A 20,478-nucleotide genomic window follows, 5' to 3' on the forward strand; every position below is an offset into this window, starting at 1 on the left:
AAATATGATAACTTAGTTAATGAATAGGACTGTAATATTAACCTCTATTACATTGTTGTCGTCTCAGCAATTCGTAATATAATTTTACGTTAGTTCATTGTCTTGTTTGGCATAGCATTCATATTCATTAACAACGTTACAGTATTTCAATAATAATAATAATAATAATAATAATAATATAAAAGTTATTAAATACAGTATATATATCATGATTTTATATATCATTATTTAATAACTATTCAATCAAATTATCTTTTTATTTGTTTATCAATAGTTAATATAATAATTATATATTTGTGTAATTTTATTCAATTTTAATGCTAATGTAATTTATATTATAATTTATATATGATAAGTATCATTGATATTATATGATATATTATTAATATTACAATATCTATATTATAGAGTATAAGGAAACTATATTTTGAATATGTTATTACTGTAATTAATATTATATTATAGTATTACAATAATTGTAATTATTATTACTTATATTTGATAAGCAAATTAATATACCTGTAGTTTTATAATGATAAATTATAATCTATATTTAAAAATTTCTATATAAATATACATTTGTAGACAATATTTAGTGATTTTTCTATAAACTTTATTTTATGTCTCAATAAATTAAACAATTTATATCTTATATTTAGTCTATAAAATAATGAATTAAATGCTAATAACAGTTAAAATAGGAAATTGGATTTCCGTTGCGGTTTGGGTTTCAGATGAATGTTTCAATTTGTCATTTATTTCTATAGATTTGAGAGATCTATTAGACCACAAAACCCAAACCGTTTTATTATTAAATGTTATTAAAAAGTTATAATAAGTTTAAAAGTGTTTAACCTTGAAATCAATGAAATTATATCAATAGAGTTGTCAGTTGAGAGTTACAACTATACAAAAAAATCAACAATTATTTGACTTTTCTATCATTTTGTTTGATTTCATTAACATTACTACTAGTTGTCAGCCAATTGTCTAACAATACTATATTATAGACTGTCTGTGAACTACCTTTACATCAGTTAATATTACGTAAGATATGTTTCAATCAGTGTTTAACTGGAATATCAACAATATTTCCGACCATTTAAATGATTTTTATGTAGAGATGTAAGCGATTGTAAAATATGAATATTTTATAGTTAATAGTTAAAAAAAATCAACACAATATTCATTAATTCTCAAAATTATTAAATTTAAAATATAATTTATGTTAATTAAAAAATTACTTATTTAAATATTGTATTTACAATATGTGAATAACTGATGTAAATTTTGATATAAATAAATTGATTTCAATATTAATACATCACTAGATTTATGTTTGTATTAAATAAACCAAAAGCATATTCAGCACACATTGTGGGCGGAGTTGAGACTAATGTTTAGAATATTTAGTGAAAAGTGTTAAAACTAATGAATGCTTTTGTAATCTATTCGGCAATTATTGTGAGCATTGGTTCATAAGTTTTGACATTCAGTACTGATTTAGTATTAATTTATTGAATAATAGAATTTGATTTCCTTTTAAATATTATAAGTATTTTGACATAAATTAACAACACTTTGAAATTGTCGTCAAAATCATTATTTTATTAAAATTATTAATAAAAGTCAATAAATAGTATCAATAAGTGTTTAATAATGTCAGCCAACAGTACTTCAGTATTGCTGCGATCGGGTCATCAGTTTGCCATTGAAACGGAAAATAAGTCGTTTAATGGTCTGACTGATGATGAAAATTACAAGAAGTTAAGACAATATCACACTAACAATGTTTTGACTAAAAATCTAAATCTTTCGGATCTATTCAATGAAGACAAACAACGATTTGAAAAATACAGGTAATATTGAATATCATATACAGTATTATTAGCGGTAATTGATATTTACATGAAAATGTTAACCGTATTTAACACCGAAATAGTATCAAATTGGAGACACCAAAGGGCGGACACATTTTGTTTGATTACTCGAAAAATCTGATAAATAAAGATGTATTGGATTTGCTGTTGTCTTTGGCCGCCAGTCGTAACGTTGAACAGATGCGGACAAAATTTTTTTCGGGAGAAAAAATCAATTTTACTGAAAACCGTGCAGTTCTTCACACGGCCTTAAGGAATAGATCCAATACTCCTGTTTTGGTCGATGGCAAAGATGTTATGCCAGAAGTGAATCGAGTTTTGGATAAAATAAAGAGTTTTTCCGATTCTGTTATTAGTGGACAATGGAAAGGATTTACGGCTAAGAAAATTACAGACGTTGTGAATATAGGTATTGGTGGCTCAGATTTGGGACCTGTTATGGTGACCGAAGCTCTAAAACACTACAAATCAAAAGATGGACCCAATATTCACTTTTGCTCCAATATTGATGGCACACATTTGGCTGAAATATTGTCTCATCTGAATCCCGAGACAACACTTTTTATAATTGCCTCCAAAACATTCACAACACAGGAAACTATTACTAACGCCGAGTCAGCTCGCAATTGGTTCTTAGAGTCGGCTAAAGACAAAGCACATGTGGCCAAACATTTTGTGGCTCTTTCAACAAATAAAGAAAAGGTCACCGCTTTCGGTATCGACGAGAATTCGATGTTTGAGTTTTGGGATTGGGTTGGCGGTCGGTATTCACTTTGGTCTGCCATTGGACTATCAATTGCTGTATATATTGGATTCGATAACTTTAGAGAACTACTAGAAGGAGGGCATTGGATGGATAAGCACTTCCAAGAAAGACCGTTGTCTGAAAATATACCCATTTTAATGGCATTATTAGGTGTTTGGTATATTAACTTCTTTGGTGCCGAAACTTTAGCAATTCTTCCATATGATCAATATATGCATCGATTTGCGGCTTATTTTCAACAGGGAGACATGGAATCAAACGGCAAGTATGTTACCCGATCTGGTAATAATGTCAATTATTCTACCGGTCCTATTGTTTGGGGTGAACCGGGAACTAATGGTCAGCACGCCTTTTATCAACTCATACATCAGGGAACGCGTCTTATTCCTTGCGATTTCATAGCACCCGTCAAAACACTAAATCCATTGAGCAATGGATTACACCATCAGATACTTTTGGCGAACTTCTTAGCACAAACTGAGGCTCTAATGAAAGGAAAAGATAGACATCAGGCAGAAAATGAACTCAAAAAACAAGGAAAGAGTGACCAAGAAATCAAACAAATTATTAACCATAAAGTGTTTGAAGGCAATCGTCCAACAAATTCAATAGTTTTAGATGTTATTAATCCATTCAATTTGGGGGCACTTATAGCTGCTTACGAACACAAGATTTTCACACAGGGAGTCATTTGGGACATCAACTCATATGATCAGTGGGGCGTTGAGTTGGGAAAAGAATTGGCTAAAGCTATTGAACCACAATTAAAGAGTTCAGATATCATCACAAGTCATGACAGTTCAACAAATGGTTTAATCAATTTTATTAAGACTTATCCAAAATAGTGGTTTAAAAATTATCTCAACAAAAGATGCATTTAATAAGATTTAGTTTATCGTTGTTTGTTTGTTATTGCTTTTATGCAATAATTAAATCAATTGTCAATTTATTGCTATTTTAATAGCACTGGTTGTATAAGTAATGATGATAGACATTAACTTAAAATTGTTAATTAGTATATCAATATAATATAAGATAAAAAGTTAAAATAAAGTTTTTATGTAATCTCTAATTAAAATTTAAATATTTATAATATGTCTATTGTTGTAGTTATACAGTATATATTTATATTTGTATTAATGTAGATTAAATAAATATAAAATTATATTACAAACATATTATAAAATATATTAATTTAATATAAAATTTATTTAATTTTTAGATGAGAAACAATATTACGGTAAGTATTGATTAAACTTTAAGTAACACTTACAGCATATAAGTTATATAATTATAAAGTAATACAATATTAATACAGTATTAATATAACGATTGACTCAATGATTGCGTTATTTATTGACTTAATGAGTGACTCAATGATTACCCGTAAGTGTTGACAACAAATGAGATTTGGTTTCAATTATAACGGGATTAGTGTTTGCATTGATTTAGATATCAGTTGATTGACTGATCTCTCATGGATTTAACCACAAGTCTTGTCCAATGGGTTTGTCATCTAATATATCATTTGATATCAATTTGAATAACATTTTCATTGACTTATAGTTAAACACATTTGATTTGTCGTCCAAATGCCGATCGGTTGACCAGTTATGCGATGGTGTGATCATCAGTCATGTCCTCAATCAGATGTATTGTTATTATTGTTAATATCAAAGATAATGGTATTATTATTATTATATTTATATGTATTGAACAGATGTCCCGAATATTTTAAGACCGAATTGCTCAATAAGATTGAGACCGATTGCGGAACCAATTGGAGACTTCGGGTCTCAAATTTACGCAAAGTCTATGAAGCAATCGTTGACTATTACAGTGAAGTATTAGACAAACCAATTGACGATAAGTTATTGCCAGACGTGACACTTATAGGTCGAGATTATGACGTGAATCAGTTGACGCTTTTGTTACAATTAATCGTCGGGTGTGCCATCAATTGTGACCGAAAAGATTATTTTATAGCAATAATGACAAATTTACCGCTTGATGTCCAACACGGCATCAAAACGGCTATTCAACAATTGGAAACATTTGATGAAAGTTTAGGTGGTTTTGAAAGCACCAACATTTCCAATCAAATTTCAATTGACGCCAAAGAATCAGTACTTCAAAGATGTGCTGAATTGGAAGCGGAAGTCAAGAAATTAAATAACGAGAAGACGTTATTTCAGATGGAAAACGAAAAACTTTCCGAAAAATTAAAGACTTTTCAAACTTCTGACAGAAACAATGGTAATAATGATTCGATTGATAACGAAGCAGTATTTCAACGATTAAATCATCAGATTATTGGTTTGCAAAGCGAATTGTCTAAAACCGAAGAACTTAAAGAAGATTATCGAATGAATGCTGAACTCAGAGAAAGAGAAGTCAGTCGATTAAATCAACAGTTGGATCAATTGAACTCAAAGTTAGGTGATTTAAAACAAGATAGGGATGAATTGGATCGACTCAGATATTTGAGTGAAGAACTCGAAAGATATAAAGCAAAAGAAGATGTATATAAATCAAAGATTGAAGAGTTAAAAGAAACCAAAAGAAAACTACAGATCACTGAAGAACGAAACGAGAAATTAATGCAAAAGATATGCGAATTGGAAGAAGAGACGAAAAAGTTATCATCATTTAAGAATCAGATCGATCTCTATAAGAAACAAAAGGAAGAACTAAGACTTAAAGTCGGAGAAGAGAGCTATCGAGCGGACAGAGCCGATGAAGAGATTAAGCGTGTGACTAAAAAATTTGAAGAAATAATACAAGAAAAGGATAAATATATGATTGAATTGAATGACTTGAGACTTGAATTAAGTCGACATAAAGGGGTTAATAATGTCATGAGTCTGGATGTCGAGTATACGCATCCAATACAACCTGTAGAACATACCGTTGAAATGATGCAAAAAAGTGATACACAAATGATTCAAATGAGAGAAAAATTGACTCGACTTGAGTTTGAAAACTTAAGATTAAAAGAAAATCATAAAATATCTGATGACCAACACATCAATCTTTTAGAGTCACAACTCGATGACGAAAAGACAAAACTTAATGATTTAGAGGCAACTAATCGACATTTAAAACAAAAACTGATGGAATTAGAGGCAAATCATAGCCAATCAAATCATGCCTCTGATGACGAACAGATGCAAACATTTCAGGATATTATTAAACAAAATGAAATTTCATTAGAATCGACAAAACAAGAACTAATTGATGCACAACAAGAAATTGATTCACTCAAAGAAGTAATTGTAAACAAAGATAAAGAACTTAATGATAAAGACGAACAATACAAGAAATATGTGGATAAAGCAAAACTTACATTGGATTCACTGTCTCAGCAAAGTCTCGGATCAAACACTAGTATTAATAGCAGTGCTTCCGATTGCAATAATGATGCAAACTATTGGAAACATATCGTACAACAAAAAGAGTTGGAAATATCTAAAATCAAAAGTGATTGCGAAGAATCAGACAGTTTTAGGGAAATGGAGTCTAAGTTGTTAACCATATCTTTTCATAATCTGGTTAGTCGTTAACATATTATATCTAAATTTGAACAAAATAGACATTACCTTAAATATCTATTAATATTAGCAATTCAACTATTTTTATTAAGAAGCTATTATCTGTAAAAACATTAAATGAATTAGTAATCATTAATTTAGGTATTATTAACAAATAATGTCATTTAGATAGGTTTATCCTTTTGTATATCACTGAAAAGTCTAGTTTTTAATGTTTACCCAACCATTGGATTCTTAAGATTATTAGTGATTTACCGGAATTTATATTTAATGATATTTTATCATTCTTTGTTTAGTTAAGTCACTCCAATAGTTAGTTAATTTGAAAAAAATAATATTTTAAAACTCATTTATTTTCAAAAAAAAGAGTTCACATTTGCAACGAAAATCAGCCGAAGACAGGATTAGAAACGGTTCATTAAATTCGGGTCACAATTCAGTATCATTTCTGGCCCGACAAAGACAAGCGACGACTCGCAAGTATAATACGCCGACTGTCTCTCAAAGGTAGTACAACTCGTTGTGATGTCTCTCTGTATTAGACATTATATTCTGCATATGAGTACATCACACGAATTAGCTATAGATTTATTCGTTTATTTTTATTTATTTATGTTATTTTAATTTTATTTTACTTTTAGTGATTTCTACGATTAATAATAATCAGCACTAAATAACATTTTTGTTTATAATTAATAAAAATTAATAACAGTCTATGCATTTAAAATGCATGAAAATGCAGCACATGATTATTGGCATGAAAATAGCATCGCAAATGCATCCAATGTTTTAATGTTTTTAACAAATTTGTTTTATAGATATTTTTAAAAGAGATTTATATATATTATTAGTACCGCTAATAATAACAATAATTAAATTAATTTATTTATTTTAGCAGACTTTGGAATGAAAACAAGTTTCATAGTTTTCTATGACTATCGCTTAAAGAGTGACATTCAACACAAATACATACAAAACTTATTATTTTAAACTATCAATATTTTTATAATAATAATATATTTATTGATTATCTAATTACAGTTGACAACTATTTCATTTAAATATTTTATATGACATTTAATATATGTAATTTAAGTGTTTTAAAATTGAATAAAATTATTTATTTAATAATATAAATTATGTATTGAATTACTACTGGCTTTTAATTTTTATTTATAGAAATAATTGACTAAACTGTGCAATCAATGCAAAAGGATGGATGGCAAGTATGACTGTTCTCTACAATACAAGTAGTGCTGAGTTAAAAACATTTATGCAAACTTTATATATATATATATAGTATATATACTGTATATATATTTATATGATTGACTAAACTTGGCTCAACATATGTACACAATTTAATGATATCTAAAGAAGCGACACAAAGAAACATTTGCGCACATATTGTATATTAGATTAAGACATTTGTAATAACTATTACAGAGAACACACATTACAAGAGACAGATCTAACCATAACTAGGTTTTTGTTGTTATTATTAATACTGTTTTGATTGAAGAAATAAACAACTTATTAATTATGTAATATAAAATTTTTTTATCGCAGATATACTTAATAATTCACATAATTTTGATTTTTTTATTTCAAAGATTTTTGTGACATACTTTGATTGAGAGCTCCGGCAGATAAAAGAGAGAAATGGCAGACCAAGAGGCCAAAAATCTTATCATGAATTATGTGGTTATTCTTCTATTGCTTTTAATTCTTTGGTTTCTATACACTGGAGTGAGTCTTAAATTTTGATTTTTGTTTCTAAAAAAATCTTAATCTTATTTCACAAATCCTTTTATATCCCAAATATTTTAAACCTCCGATAAAATATGTGCCAAAAAAATCTTTGAAAATAAAAAAAATAGTTTCGAATTTTATCTTCTAATGTATATATATATATACAGTATAATATTGTATTACCATAAATACATAGTTATAACATAAACAAATAAAAAACTTTCTCATAATTTATATTATAGCCAAATATGTGTATACACTGTATATAATCAATGTTAAAATTAATTCGAAACTATTTATATATTTCTAAAAAGTTTTAATAACTTTCAACTTTTTTTTAATTACTGTTACTTAATTAAAATTGTCTCATATATTTACAGTAGTTTTCTATTTTCATTTGGAGGACGTATTTGTAAATATTAATCAAATATATAAATACAGAAAAATAAAAATAGCACTAAACTATGTTACTGTTACTTTTAACTAAAAAAATTAATACTAAATGTTTACTTTAAAACTAACCAAAAATAACATTACATATAGTGTTTAACAAATAAAAATAATAAATATATAAATAAATATTTTTTAGTCAGATTTATGAATCTTTAAAACTTAAAATTAATTTTTATTCTATTTATTCCTTATTGAAGTAATGAATATTCTTGAATATTCTTGAATATAGGATTCATAGGATTCATAGGATTTACTGTTTTGTATGACTGCCTTAAAGTCCTAGAATTAGTCGTAAAATAGATTACACTTTAGACACACTAAACACTAATATGATTACTATTTTAAAAATATATAAATATTCATAATTATAAATATTTAACTCTAATATCTTAAAAGACATTTCAAAATATCTTCCAAATATCCAGAAGTTGAACTAAAAAAACACTTTGAAATTTTCCCAAACGTTTATTTAATAGACATATTTGTTTTATAGCTAATATTACGCATTTAATAATATTTGTGAAAATTTAATTTTAATAATTTATTTATCGAAATTTACAGCTATAATAAATTAATAATTTAATTGATTCGTAATTTGAAAACCAATGCCGGAAAAAGAGACCCAAAGTTTATTTGTTAATTATCTCATTTTAATCCTTTTACTACTTATACTATGGATTATATACTTTGGTCTTTGGTATGTCTCATCCATCATATTATACTAATTTATATGTTGTCTAATATTTTTTATATTTTATTTAAATGTTGTTATTTGTATACTAATTAACTTTTTGTCTAACTAATTAATGTTTTAAATTATTTAATTTTATATTATAAATTTTTATTATTGTTTGTTTTGTAAAATTTATTTTTAATAGCTATTTATAGAAATTATATTAGTTGTAAAATTGCAAACATTATTCACTGACAAAATTATATAATTTTTTTACAGATGTAGTCATAGTATTGTTGAAGACATCTGAAGACAGGCATTGCATTCATCTAAATGTAGTTTTATTTTAATTAGATATTAGATTAAATGTTTTGTTGAAACAAAATTTATTGTTTTATTATTTATTTATTGTAGAAATGTTTTAATTGTTTACAATATTTATTATTCTTTATTTAATAAATAAATTGTTATATTTATATATTTTTAAAAAGTTATTTATTTAATACTGTCATCGTTTAATTTATAAAAAATTAATCATTTAAAGGATAAAAACTTAATTGTTTAGATTAACTTTAATTTATATATATAATTATTATTATATAATATATATTAAATACTTAAATGACAATAAGCACTTTAAAAACAGTTAAAAATTTTATGGTTTAACTCATTTAATTTTGGCACAAAATTAACATTGTTTGAGCACTTCTTGTTTTTCTATTCAATATATTTTATAAAAGTAATTAAAAAATAAAATTATCAATAATATATCATAATTAGTGTTAATAAAAATAACAATTTCAAAGAAATTTATTATGAGATTTTTCTAGGAAATTTTACTGCAAGATTTTTTAATTTATCTTATTATTACATATATTATATTATAAAATAATTTTTATCTCTATTTGATTTTAAAAAGTTATATATTTAAATATTTGTATAAAATTTTTTATTTTCTTTTACCATTACAGTATATGATATAATATATAGTTACATTTAATTTATATATAATATTGTTTTCCCTAATAATATTAAAACATTTCCATAAAATAAAAACCCAAATTACAAATAAATTTTTGTTTAACATTAATAAAACTTATAAAAAATTAAATTACACATAAATTTCAAAATAGATAATTCATTTACATTTGCAATAATAAAATAAACTTTTTTTAATATTGTATAATAAACTGTTTTAAGATATAAACTTAGCTTTACTACTGTTTGCAATAATGATAGTTCAAATAAAATATATAATACAGTATTTGAAATTCAATTCATAACATAACAATAACTACATGTAGTAATACATAGAAAGTTAAAAATAATAAATAGAAAATAAAATCATATGAAATATTTTTATTTTAGATGTTATTCATTACTTATTTTCTTAATTTATTTCAATGGGATATCTGCCAGAAATAATAGTTAAGTAATAATTGTGAACACACTTAGAGATCTACCAGTTATATAACCATATTATAATTGTTTTGTTTATTATTTTTTTCTATTTTTATAAGTAATTGTGTTTTTAGTTCATATATTGATTAACAAATAACTTTCGTGATTTATTTTGTAAATATAGATAGTTATACATTCAAATAACTTATAGATTTATCAAAATATGTTTTGATAAAAACTATAAAAAGTAGTATAAATTGTGTAAATTAATGTTAGCTATAAGTTTATTCTGGTATATAGTTATTATATTTTTCATAAGCATAAAATTGGTGACAATTAAAATACAGTATTTTATATTAATTTATAAATAAAAATTTATAATACTTTTTTTTAATTTAACTCTGAATTTAATGTTTTTAGTTAAATTCAGAGTTAAATTAAAAAAGTTTTAGAATAAATTTAGTTTAGAAATATTGTTTATTATGTAAATACTTAAATACTTAAATATTTAAATACAATATAAATATTAAAATTTATTTTATTTTAATGTTCAGTTATTTAAAAGAATAAAATGTTATTTTTCAATATAATATATAAAATATATTTATTAAAATATAATATATAAAATATATTTATTAAAATATAATATATAAAATATATTTATTAAAATATAATATATAAAATATATTTATTAAAATATAATATATAAAATATATTTATTAAAATATAATATATAAAATATATTTATTAAAATATAATATATAAAATATATTTATTAAAATATAATATATAAAATATATTTATTAAAATATAATATATAAAATATATTTATTAAAATATAATATATAAAATATATTTATTAAAATATAATATTTAATATATGAATAGTAATTTAAAATTTATATCATTAATATTAAATAATTATTTTTTGGGTTTTTTCAACTTTTCATTAATGAAATGACCAGTTGTTGAATGTATTGTTTCAATGGATGAAACTCTAGTAGCAGTTTCATCGGCTTTAGGTTTAACAACAAGTTTTGGTGCCGGAGTCGAGATCTTGTTTCCTATTTATGTTAAATCTATTAATACTATTATTTATTTTCATTTAAATTATACCTTTAGTTCGTATGAAAACAAATATAACAATAAATGCAAATATTATAATAATTAAGACGACGGACACAACTATTATGATTATTGACTGACTCTTGGAATCACTTTCTTTAGATTGTTTGATGTTTTCTTCATTTTCTATTTCATTATTTATTGGTTGAGTCGATGTTTTAATCGGTATATTATTTATTATACATCCAAAAAATTTTCTCAATTTTTCCTTGAATTTAATATTATTTAAATATTTATGAAATTTTTGTTAAAAATACAGTTAGTTATAAATAGTGTATCGCATTAATGGTTAAACTAACCGTATATATAAATGTTTTTGTATTGATATCTAACTGATAGACTTTAGTTTCTCTATTATCGATGGGATCGTTGGGATCCTCTCCAACAATATATGCCTTATCTTTCATTTGAAACATTCCCACAAATTTGATGTCAGTATTAAGCGATACTTTATTCATATTTTTGTACCAATCGATTGTAGAGATATTGTTATAATGAAGTGAAACTCTATCTTTTTCACCACTGAATACAATAAACATAATCTCATAGTTTCTGTCAAAGTAAAGGACCGGTCGTTCAGTAGATTGTGTATAATCCCAATCTTGGGGCCAAAACATGATACGTCCACTCATATTGAACGGGTAGTCCGCGGGCGACACTATATTATAAGTAATATTATATTTGAGGACAACAGTTGACTCAACACCACTATTGTCCCGTTGTCTTAAAAACAACAAATCTTTGGCCTTTTTTATTTCATTGCAATAGTTATAACTTTGAGGACAGAGAGGCACTTGTTTGATGAAAAAACCTGAAACAAGTGTTGAGCCTATATTTCAGGAAATTTTGAATTAAAAGTTCATTTACTGCTAATAATTACTAAAATATATGCAATTTAATACTTAATTTCCAATTATCGTATACTGTATATAACAAAAGAAACTATAATTTTACTAATTAAATAAACATTAAGACTAAACCCAATCCTCTCATTATTCAATATATTTAACACCACATCAATTACTACAATAAATATTCAACAAATAATTATTTATTTTATAACAAATAGTTTTGTTTGTTATATAATTGAATTAACAATCATATAATTGTGTATTAAATAGCATGCTTTGCACTTTACAATATTTGCTGATTATTAAATCATTATTAAGATTTTAATTTTGAAAATTATAACTAACCCGGGTTTCCAAACTCAGGCATTTGAATGGGCGGCTCTTGAATTAGAGTGTATGAGGACTTGACAATACCTTTCCACATAATATTGTTTTTTACAAACACTATATTAGTATAATAATGAAACACTGAGTCAAAGACTGGTGTTTCACAAAATATAGGCTCTCTTTGACTAAATATAATATCAATACAAACAATAGAAACTAATAGGATGTTCAATGATATAAACATTTTAATGATTATTTGGTTTAATAAATAAAACTAAATGTTTATTTATATACAAATTTGCAAACTTTAATAAAGATTTATATTCTTAAAATAGTAAATAATTAAAATTTCAAAATCGACAAACAATATGTAATTTAGTTTCACTCGTGATATTGTTTATTATAATCATGACTTTGATATTTGATAATATTATTTTTTAAATCTTCATAATAGTTTATAATATAGTATAGTTTGATTACACTATTTTTACTTTACTTTAAAAAAAATTACTTAACATAATCACCAATTTTGACAATTTATAATTTTTGTTAAGTGCTAAAAGTGATTTTATAAGATAACTAAAATTTTATTTATATAACTAAATTAGATTCTAATTAAATGAATAAAATATGCATAAAAACAAAAATAAAATAAAAAATATTATAGTTTAAATAATTTATTCAAAATTTTATTCAGTTAAATATTAAATTTATTATTTTGTTTAAAAATATGACAAATAAAATTTATATAAAATATTTTTAAATTTTAATGTAATTCTTTGGGTTTTCGCAAATTATTTCATAATAAAAATTATCACAAATATTTTGTAAGTTTTTGTAAATACATATTTAGAACTTTTAACCCCAATTATAAAAAATAAGATAAAATATATATATAATTATTTATTTTTAAATCACATTTTTAAACATTAAAATAAAATAAATATTATAATTCTTGGTGATAGTCAAGTAATACATTATTTAGTTTGTTGTCATTTAATAACTTTTTTGAATCACTCACTAATTTTTTGGCCAATTTTTTTGCTTTCTTCTGAAGCTTTTTCTTCATTCGTTTACCAAATCCTGACTCTAATTGTATTATAATTTAATTTATAAATTTAATGAAAATTATAAAAATTAAAATAATATGTTTACTACAGTATAATATTCATACCAACTTCTATAATGAAATCATCAAATATTAGAAAAAAACACATAATAACAACTAATAAATTTATAATTTTCATTATCCAATTGGCTGTTAATTAAAAAATACAATATATAATATTTAACAATAATTTAATAAAATATAATATTTAACATATATTAGTACATGTTTATTAATTCAATTAAACAAATACAAAATTTTTTAATATTATGTTCAGAATACTTGAAGTTATATAAATAACTTTTAAAAAAGTAATATAATTAAGGTTTATATTGTTTTATAATACAATGCAATTCAATTAAAATCTTATCTATTAATTGATATTTTATATACTCATTATAATTATCGCTCTACTTAAGTACTTAAATTCAGTTTATATAATAGCAAATAAATTATTAATTGATAAACCTTTAATAAATAAAATTGATTTTTATTTTCAAGGTATTATAATATTGCTGTATATAATAATAATTTTAAAATGAGTTACTTTATAAACAGTAATCATTAATTTAAGAAATATATTATGCTATGCAGTGAAAGTAATTGAATCAAATTAACATAAATTTATTTGCTTTAATGAAATTGTTAACAAAATTGATTGACAAACATAGCATACAATTTTTTTGCATATGTTTGATAATTATTTATAAAATAAATATAGAATAAAACTTATATATTTTTTTATTATTATGTAATAAAAATTATTAACAAAAAACAATATTAGTTATATAAAATTGTTAAATATAAAACTTAAATAACTTATACAGGGAAATGTTAAATTTATACTTACATTAGTAAGTACTCACATTATTAGTGTAAATATTATATAAATATACAGTAATTGAATTCACGATTTTATTATTATTAAACTATAATCATAATATTGTTTATAAATATATATTTATTTGATCAAATATATCATAATTATTCTCAAATTGATTATTATGTTATAAAATAATTTCATGATCTTCTTAAATATTATTTTATCGGTAAGATTTTTCTAATGTTCTAACTATATATAAAATAGTATTTAACAATTTTTAATATAACGCTAATTATTAATTATAAACTTGATATTAATCAACAAAATAACAATTATTTATATTTATTAATAAAGTTAATATGAAATTGTTTAAACTTATCCATCATTTTATGCATTGTCTGAGTTTGTGGTAATATAGTGGTTCGGAAATGATATGTGCCATCAATTTGTCCAAAACCAGAACCGGGAACAACACAAATACCTGTGGTTTCAAGTAATTCCATACAATAAAAAAAGTCTGGTTTTTGTCTTTTTTCTTCTGCAGCAGTGATGGCTTTAGATGGCAATACAATTTTGGGAAAGGCATACATAGCACCGGCCACTCCATTAGATTCTATACCGGGAATTGAATTGAATGTCTCAGCTATTAGTTCAGCTCTTTCTCGCAACGATTTGAGAACTTCTTGTTTTTCGTTGACATATAATTCATAAGACGGCGTCCCTTTGGGCGGAGGATTAACCACACAATCCATAGCTATTTGTCCCAAAACCGATGAACACAGTCTCGCGCTTAACATCTTATAGAATACAGCTTTGACTTCTTCATCAAAATTAGATAACTCTAGATATCCACCTCTAAGACCACATTCACCCATAAAACCTAAATTAATAAATAAAATAATAAAATAATTTGACAATTATTACATAATCATACCTTTAGATGCACTCATCATTGACACCAATTCAAGTTTGATTCCTAATTCTTGCATTACTTTTTTAAATGAGTAGAACCGGGCGTTTGGGTCCCAAATGTTGTGTTGATATACTTCATCGGCAATTATCATTAATTTGTTTTCATCAGCAAATTTGATGATATTTTCAATGTTTTCTTTAGTCAACACAGAACCGGTTGGATTTCCCGGGTTTATCACAACAATAGCTTTAGGTTTACAAATACTGCGAGATTTCTGCAAAGCATTTCTTAATTCATTGATATTAAGCGCCCATTGGTTTTGTTCGTCTAAATAATAAGATATTAAATTCATTCCCAACTCAGTCAGTGTTGCTGAGTATAGAGGATATTGAGGAATGGGAACCATAACACCGGTAGGAATGCCATCGGTAGCCGTTGTATTGATAAAACTTAGAATAGCTTTTGCACCTTCAGATGCACCGGTAGTTAGGACTACATTTCGCCAATCGGTTTCTAAACCATCTCTTTCTCTAATATATTGTGCGATATGTCTTCGGATAATCTCAACTCCAGTTGCTTCAGAATAGGCGCCAACAGATCTACCGCCACATCCGTCTAATAACTCATTCACTCTTTCTTTTACTTCTTTAGGTATTTTGGGATTTGAATGCATTTCAATAGGATTTGCGGCACCGGATAGCACTTGACTTACAAATTAATCAAAATATACTTCAAATACATTTACGGTATATTTATTATGCTTTAAATTACCGAAAAAAAGTTATTGGCTTTTGATTCATAGCATGACAGTCACCAATATTGGCCCGAATCACGGCATCAAACGGTAACTTTTGACCAGATTTTAGCTGTGATTCTAACTGCGAGGCTCTGAATACACATGAAATACATGTCACCAATCAAATCATTAGTTAGTTATTTGTCATTTGTTTGTTAAAACCTCTGAGGAATGGGTCCTCTGACGGCGTACTCCATATGTTTGACTCTTTGATTAATTGAATCAATTGTCAATAACGATGAAGAACTCATTCTTCTGGTTCTATATAAAAAATTACAATCAAATGAGTGAACATTTTATTAGTTATAACTTCAAGTGATTTACAATGTCTTCAAGTATTCACTATTTAAGTGATGCCTAACTAAAGACCACTTCTTCAATACTATTGAATTCATGATTTAATGATTGTTTCAAAATATTTATACAATTTATAAAACTTTTTAATTTATTAAATAAAATAAAAAATATCACAAAATTGATGGCATTTTATTTAGCGATTGGTTTTCAATATATATATATAATTGAGATTCAAGTGATTTAAGAGATATTAATATATAATTTATTAGTAAATTTGTGTTATCTATATGTCATTGGAACTGCACTTCACTTATATTCAAAGCAAACATTTTTTAATAATAAACCAGTTAAGAATGCTAGAAAGCATTTTCAGAAAAAAACTTGAATAACATTGAAAACCATTAGTTATAGCGGCTATATAATATATAAAAATTTAAAAACTGGTCAAATATACATTATATAAATATTGTCATGTAGAGTATCAATTGACTCGATATGACAAAATAAACAACTATAGTCATGTAGGGTATCAATTGACTAGATATAACAAAATAAATTCAACTATAGTCATGTAGGGTATCAATTGACTAGGTATAACAAAATAAATTCAACTATAGTCATGTAAGGTATCAATTGACTAGGTATAACAAAATAAATTCAACTATAGTCATGTAAGGTATCAATTGACTAGGTATAACAAAATAAATTCAACTTTTGTCATGTGGGGTATCAAATAACTCGGTTTGACAAAATAAACAACTATAGTCATGTAGGGTATCAAATGATTTAGTATAACAAAATAATCATTTATAATTATACTTTTGCCGCTTATACTTATTCTTAATGTTCCCGTAGATATCAAAATTTTAATGCATATTTTTTTACTTTTGTTTTTGATTCTTTATTCAAATCTATAATTAAAAAAATTCTAAAATTTTTTTATACTTTTGCCGCCATTTTATAAAAATATGCTGAAATATTATATCATATTTTTGATGCTCTTTACAATTCTAAACGTTAAAATTTTTACCTAATTTTTGTTACTTTGGCCGCCATTTTCTTTATGATCCCGAAGAGATATGAAAATTTTAATTCATATTTCTTATGCATGTTTTTGATGCTTTATTCAAATCTATACTTTAAAAAAAATTTCTTAAAATTTTTTTTACTTTGGCCGCCATTTTGTCCATGTTCCCGAAGAAATATCAAAATTTTAATGCAACTTTTCAATACATTATTAGTAGTCCTCTAACCGAATCTGAAGTCAGAATTTCAAAATTCGCAAAAAAATTGCTACACACACACACACACAAAAGGCTCGTATAGATTTCAGAAAACAAAACTTTTCAAGTTTTTTTTGAAAATTGATTTAAATGTTGTTTTTCAACACATTATAAACACTACTATTATATTAATATTAAGTTGTATTTCGTATTATTTAATATTATTGAGTCCAATGTTTGGCAAACATTTAGAGCGCTAACATTGAACTTAATTTCAAACTTAAAACAAAAATAATTAAATATAATTTTATTTATTTTATTAACAAATTTATAATCAAATGTAATATTGTTTAGATTAACTTTGATTATAACTTTTGGTCAATTTTATCAAATTATTGTTTAATAGCTATATTGTATTCAGTTATAAATTTTCAATAAATTATATATTATATGAACTAAATTTTAATAATTAAATTTACATTTATATTACACTTTATAATTCTGTAAATATTCATATAATTAGTAAAAAGTAAATATAAATTAGGATTTTATTGTAAACTAAAGTTAGTTTAAATTATGAGGCATTAAGACATAGCATAAGTATTGATATATAGTTTTACACAATTAGTGGTAATTTAATTGTTTAATTGATTGACTAATTGTTGGTCTCGTGAAGAGCGCGTGAATCACACAATTGAGTAAAATTTAAAAATTAAATCAATGTTTCATTTAATTTGTTTTCAGTTTTAGTAAATATTATTAGATAAGTATTAGTCGTTTACTTAGTATAAGAGATTGAATAATAAATATCAAAAAATGGGTTCATTTTTCAGTTGTTTAGTTAATTGGTTGTGTTGTCGATCACAACAACGACAACAAAAACAACAGATAAAGAATGGACCGATTAGTGGAAACAAAGAGATTGGATGGGCTAAGACATATCAGATGGAAGATATGGGAGAACAGGCGGTTAACATCAAAGATATTAAGCCATCGATTCTTCCGCAAGATTTCGATGCAAATACAGACGTATCAAACATAGAGATTCCTGAAGACGATAACTATAATGAAAATGTTAAGAAAGAAATTAACAAAAGAATGTTAGAGTTATCGTCGATATCTGTGGGCGAAGGCGCCAACGGAATCGTTTACATTGCATACCAATTGGATAAACAATATTCAAGAGATCTAATGGCCGATCACTTGGCCTGTAAAGTCATGGACTTAAAAGTTAAAGTAAACCGAAATAAAACAATAATTAGTAAAAAAAGGAAAGAAGATTTCATCAGTGAATTGTCATTAATGGTTAGATTATCAAAACATCCAAACATTGTTAAAATACTTGACTATTGTATTATTGGTCACAAATGCTATCTTTTCATGGATTTGGCTGAAAGAGGAAGTCTTGATAGTGAGCGAAAACGTCACGCGCCTTATGAGGAATCTGTGGCCAAACAATATTTCTCACAAATCACTTCAGCCATCTATTATCTTCACTGTGCTCTCGGAATCGCTCATTTGGACATAAAATTGGGAAACATTTTGGTATTTAACAAACAGAGTCCGTTTGATACCAATTGTAAAGTGACTCTCAAAGTAACTGACTTCGGCTTAAGTCGACTCCGAATTGATTCAAATGGTATAATGAAAGAGTTTGACCCGAGAGGCACCGTTCCCTTTATGTCACCGCAAGTCCTCCTCCTTTACATCAAAGAAAAGTTGGACGAAGAGTCACTCTTTGGAGAACAACGACCATTCAATCCATTCATTGCTGATATTTGGGCGCTCGGAGTATGTCTTTATATCTTGTTATTCAATGACTACCCATTTGGCTACGAAAAAGATCCGAGACTTATGAAGAATGTATTGGATGACATGAAACGCAAATCATATTTAGATATTTTGCGCAAAAAAGAAAACGATTTACAAAAGACATCAAATCGACAGAAAAATAAGAGAAACAAAGAATTGAGCCGAGAATGTATGGATCTAATTGAAGACTGCATTGAACCGAATCCACACAAGAGGTTACCTATATATGATGTCGCCTGTCATGTCTGGTTTGATAACACCTATACCATTGAACAGATCACTTCTCCCGTATACTTGTCTTCTATCGATTAATTACACAAATGTTTTAATTCTCAATATTTATATTCATTTTTTAGTTAATATTCACTAAAATTTACTAAAAAAACTTAATTTAAATTAAAACCAAATACACTGTATTTACAGTAAATTGTGAATATTTTAAAAGTATTAAAAATTAATCAATTTATAAACTATTTTTATAATTACTTCTTATTATGATTTTATTTCTTATAAAAGACTTGTTATTTAAGAAATTGTATATTTAAATAAAAAATAATTGTTTAATATTAATTAATTTCAACTAATTATAGTTTTAAAATAAAATAAATTATATTAAATTATATTTTGTACTGAATATAAACAAAATTAAATAACTAATCAATTGATATACTATTAAATTAAATTAAATCATGAAATCATTTATTAATAATTTAGTTCCAAATAAATA

At 24.9% G+C, this 20,478-nt stretch overlaps 4 protein-coding genes and 1 long non-coding RNA gene across 8 annotated transcripts; 4 read left to right on the forward strand and 1 right to left on the reverse strand.

The window, feature by feature from the left end:
* The first annotated feature begins 1,403 nt into the window (after window positions 1–1,403).
* On the forward strand, window positions 1,404–3,606 carry LOC128962227 (glucose-6-phosphate isomerase-like). Its single transcript, XM_054308587.1, has 2 exons — window positions 1,404–1,859; window positions 1,943–3,606. Exons 1-2 carry the CDS (start codon window positions 1,660–1,662, stop codon window positions 3,489–3,491), a joined length of 1,749 nt encoding a protein of 582 aa, XP_054164562.1. The 5' UTR covers window positions 1,404–1,659; the 3' UTR covers window positions 3,492–3,606.
* Window positions 3,607–3,970: 364 nt separating this feature from the next.
* LOC128962028 (protein Hook homolog 3-like) lies at window positions 3,971–7,212 on the forward strand. Of its 3 annotated transcripts, XM_054308345.1 has the most exons (6): window positions 3,971–4,032; window positions 4,099–4,153; window positions 4,213–4,298; window positions 4,367–6,197; window positions 6,565–6,704; window positions 7,093–7,212. In XM_054308345.1, exons 2-6 carry the CDS (start codon window positions 4,124–4,126, stop codon window positions 7,130–7,132), a joined length of 2,127 nt encoding a protein of 708 aa, XP_054164320.1. In that variant the 5' UTR covers window positions 3,971–4,032; window positions 4,099–4,123; the 3' UTR covers window positions 7,133–7,212. The 3 variants fall into 3 exon arrangements, with proteins under 3 accessions (XP_054164320.1, XP_054164319.1, XP_054164321.1); XM_054308344.1 differs by having other exon boundaries at window positions 3,971–4,153; XM_054308346.1 differs by lacking the exon at window positions 7,093–7,212 and adding an exon at window positions 6,839–7,048 and having other exon boundaries at window positions 3,971–4,153.
* Window positions 7,213–7,624: 412 nt separating this feature from the next.
* LOC128962585 (uncharacterized) lies at window positions 7,625–9,394 on the forward strand. 2 transcript variants are annotated; one of them, XR_008484643.1, is made up of 4 exons: window positions 7,625–7,741; window positions 7,811–7,946; window positions 8,964–9,099; window positions 9,355–9,393. It is a non-coding gene; the product is annotated as an uncharacterized LOC128962585 (long non-coding RNA). The 2 variants fall into 2 exon arrangements; XR_008484644.1 differs by lacking the exon at window positions 8,964–9,099 and having other exon boundaries at window positions 9,355–9,394.
* A 5,648-nt stretch (window positions 9,395–15,042) lies between these two features.
* On the reverse strand, window positions 15,043–16,960 carry LOC128962590 (alanine aminotransferase 2-like). The gene is made up of 5 exons (XM_054308972.1): window positions 16,744–16,960; window positions 16,582–16,680; window positions 16,395–16,511; window positions 15,645–16,330; window positions 15,043–15,590 (listed from the first exon to the last, which is right to left on the reverse strand). Exons 1-5 carry the CDS (start codon window positions 16,812–16,814, stop codon window positions 15,043–15,045), a joined length of 1,521 nt encoding a protein of 506 aa, XP_054164947.1. The 5' UTR covers window positions 16,815–16,960.
* Window positions 16,961–18,700: 1,740 nt separating this feature from the next.
* On the forward strand, window positions 18,701–20,063 carry LOC128962451 (uncharacterized). Its single transcript, XM_054308826.1, has one exon. The coding sequence runs from the start codon at window positions 18,756–18,758 to the stop codon at window positions 20,061–20,063; it is 1,308 nt and encodes a 435-aa protein (XP_054164801.1). The 5' UTR covers window positions 18,701–18,755.
* The last annotated feature ends 415 nt before the right edge of the window (window positions 20,064–20,478 follow it).

Source organism: Oppia nitens, unplaced genomic scaffold, assembly GCF_028296485.1.
Source record: "Oppia nitens isolate AA-2021 unplaced genomic scaffold, nextdenovo-longstitch-racon4-pilon3 scaffold6_pilon_pilon_pilon, whole genome shotgun sequence".
Lineage (NCBI taxonomy): Eukaryota > Metazoa > Arthropoda > Arachnida > Sarcoptiformes > Oppiidae > Oppia > Oppia nitens.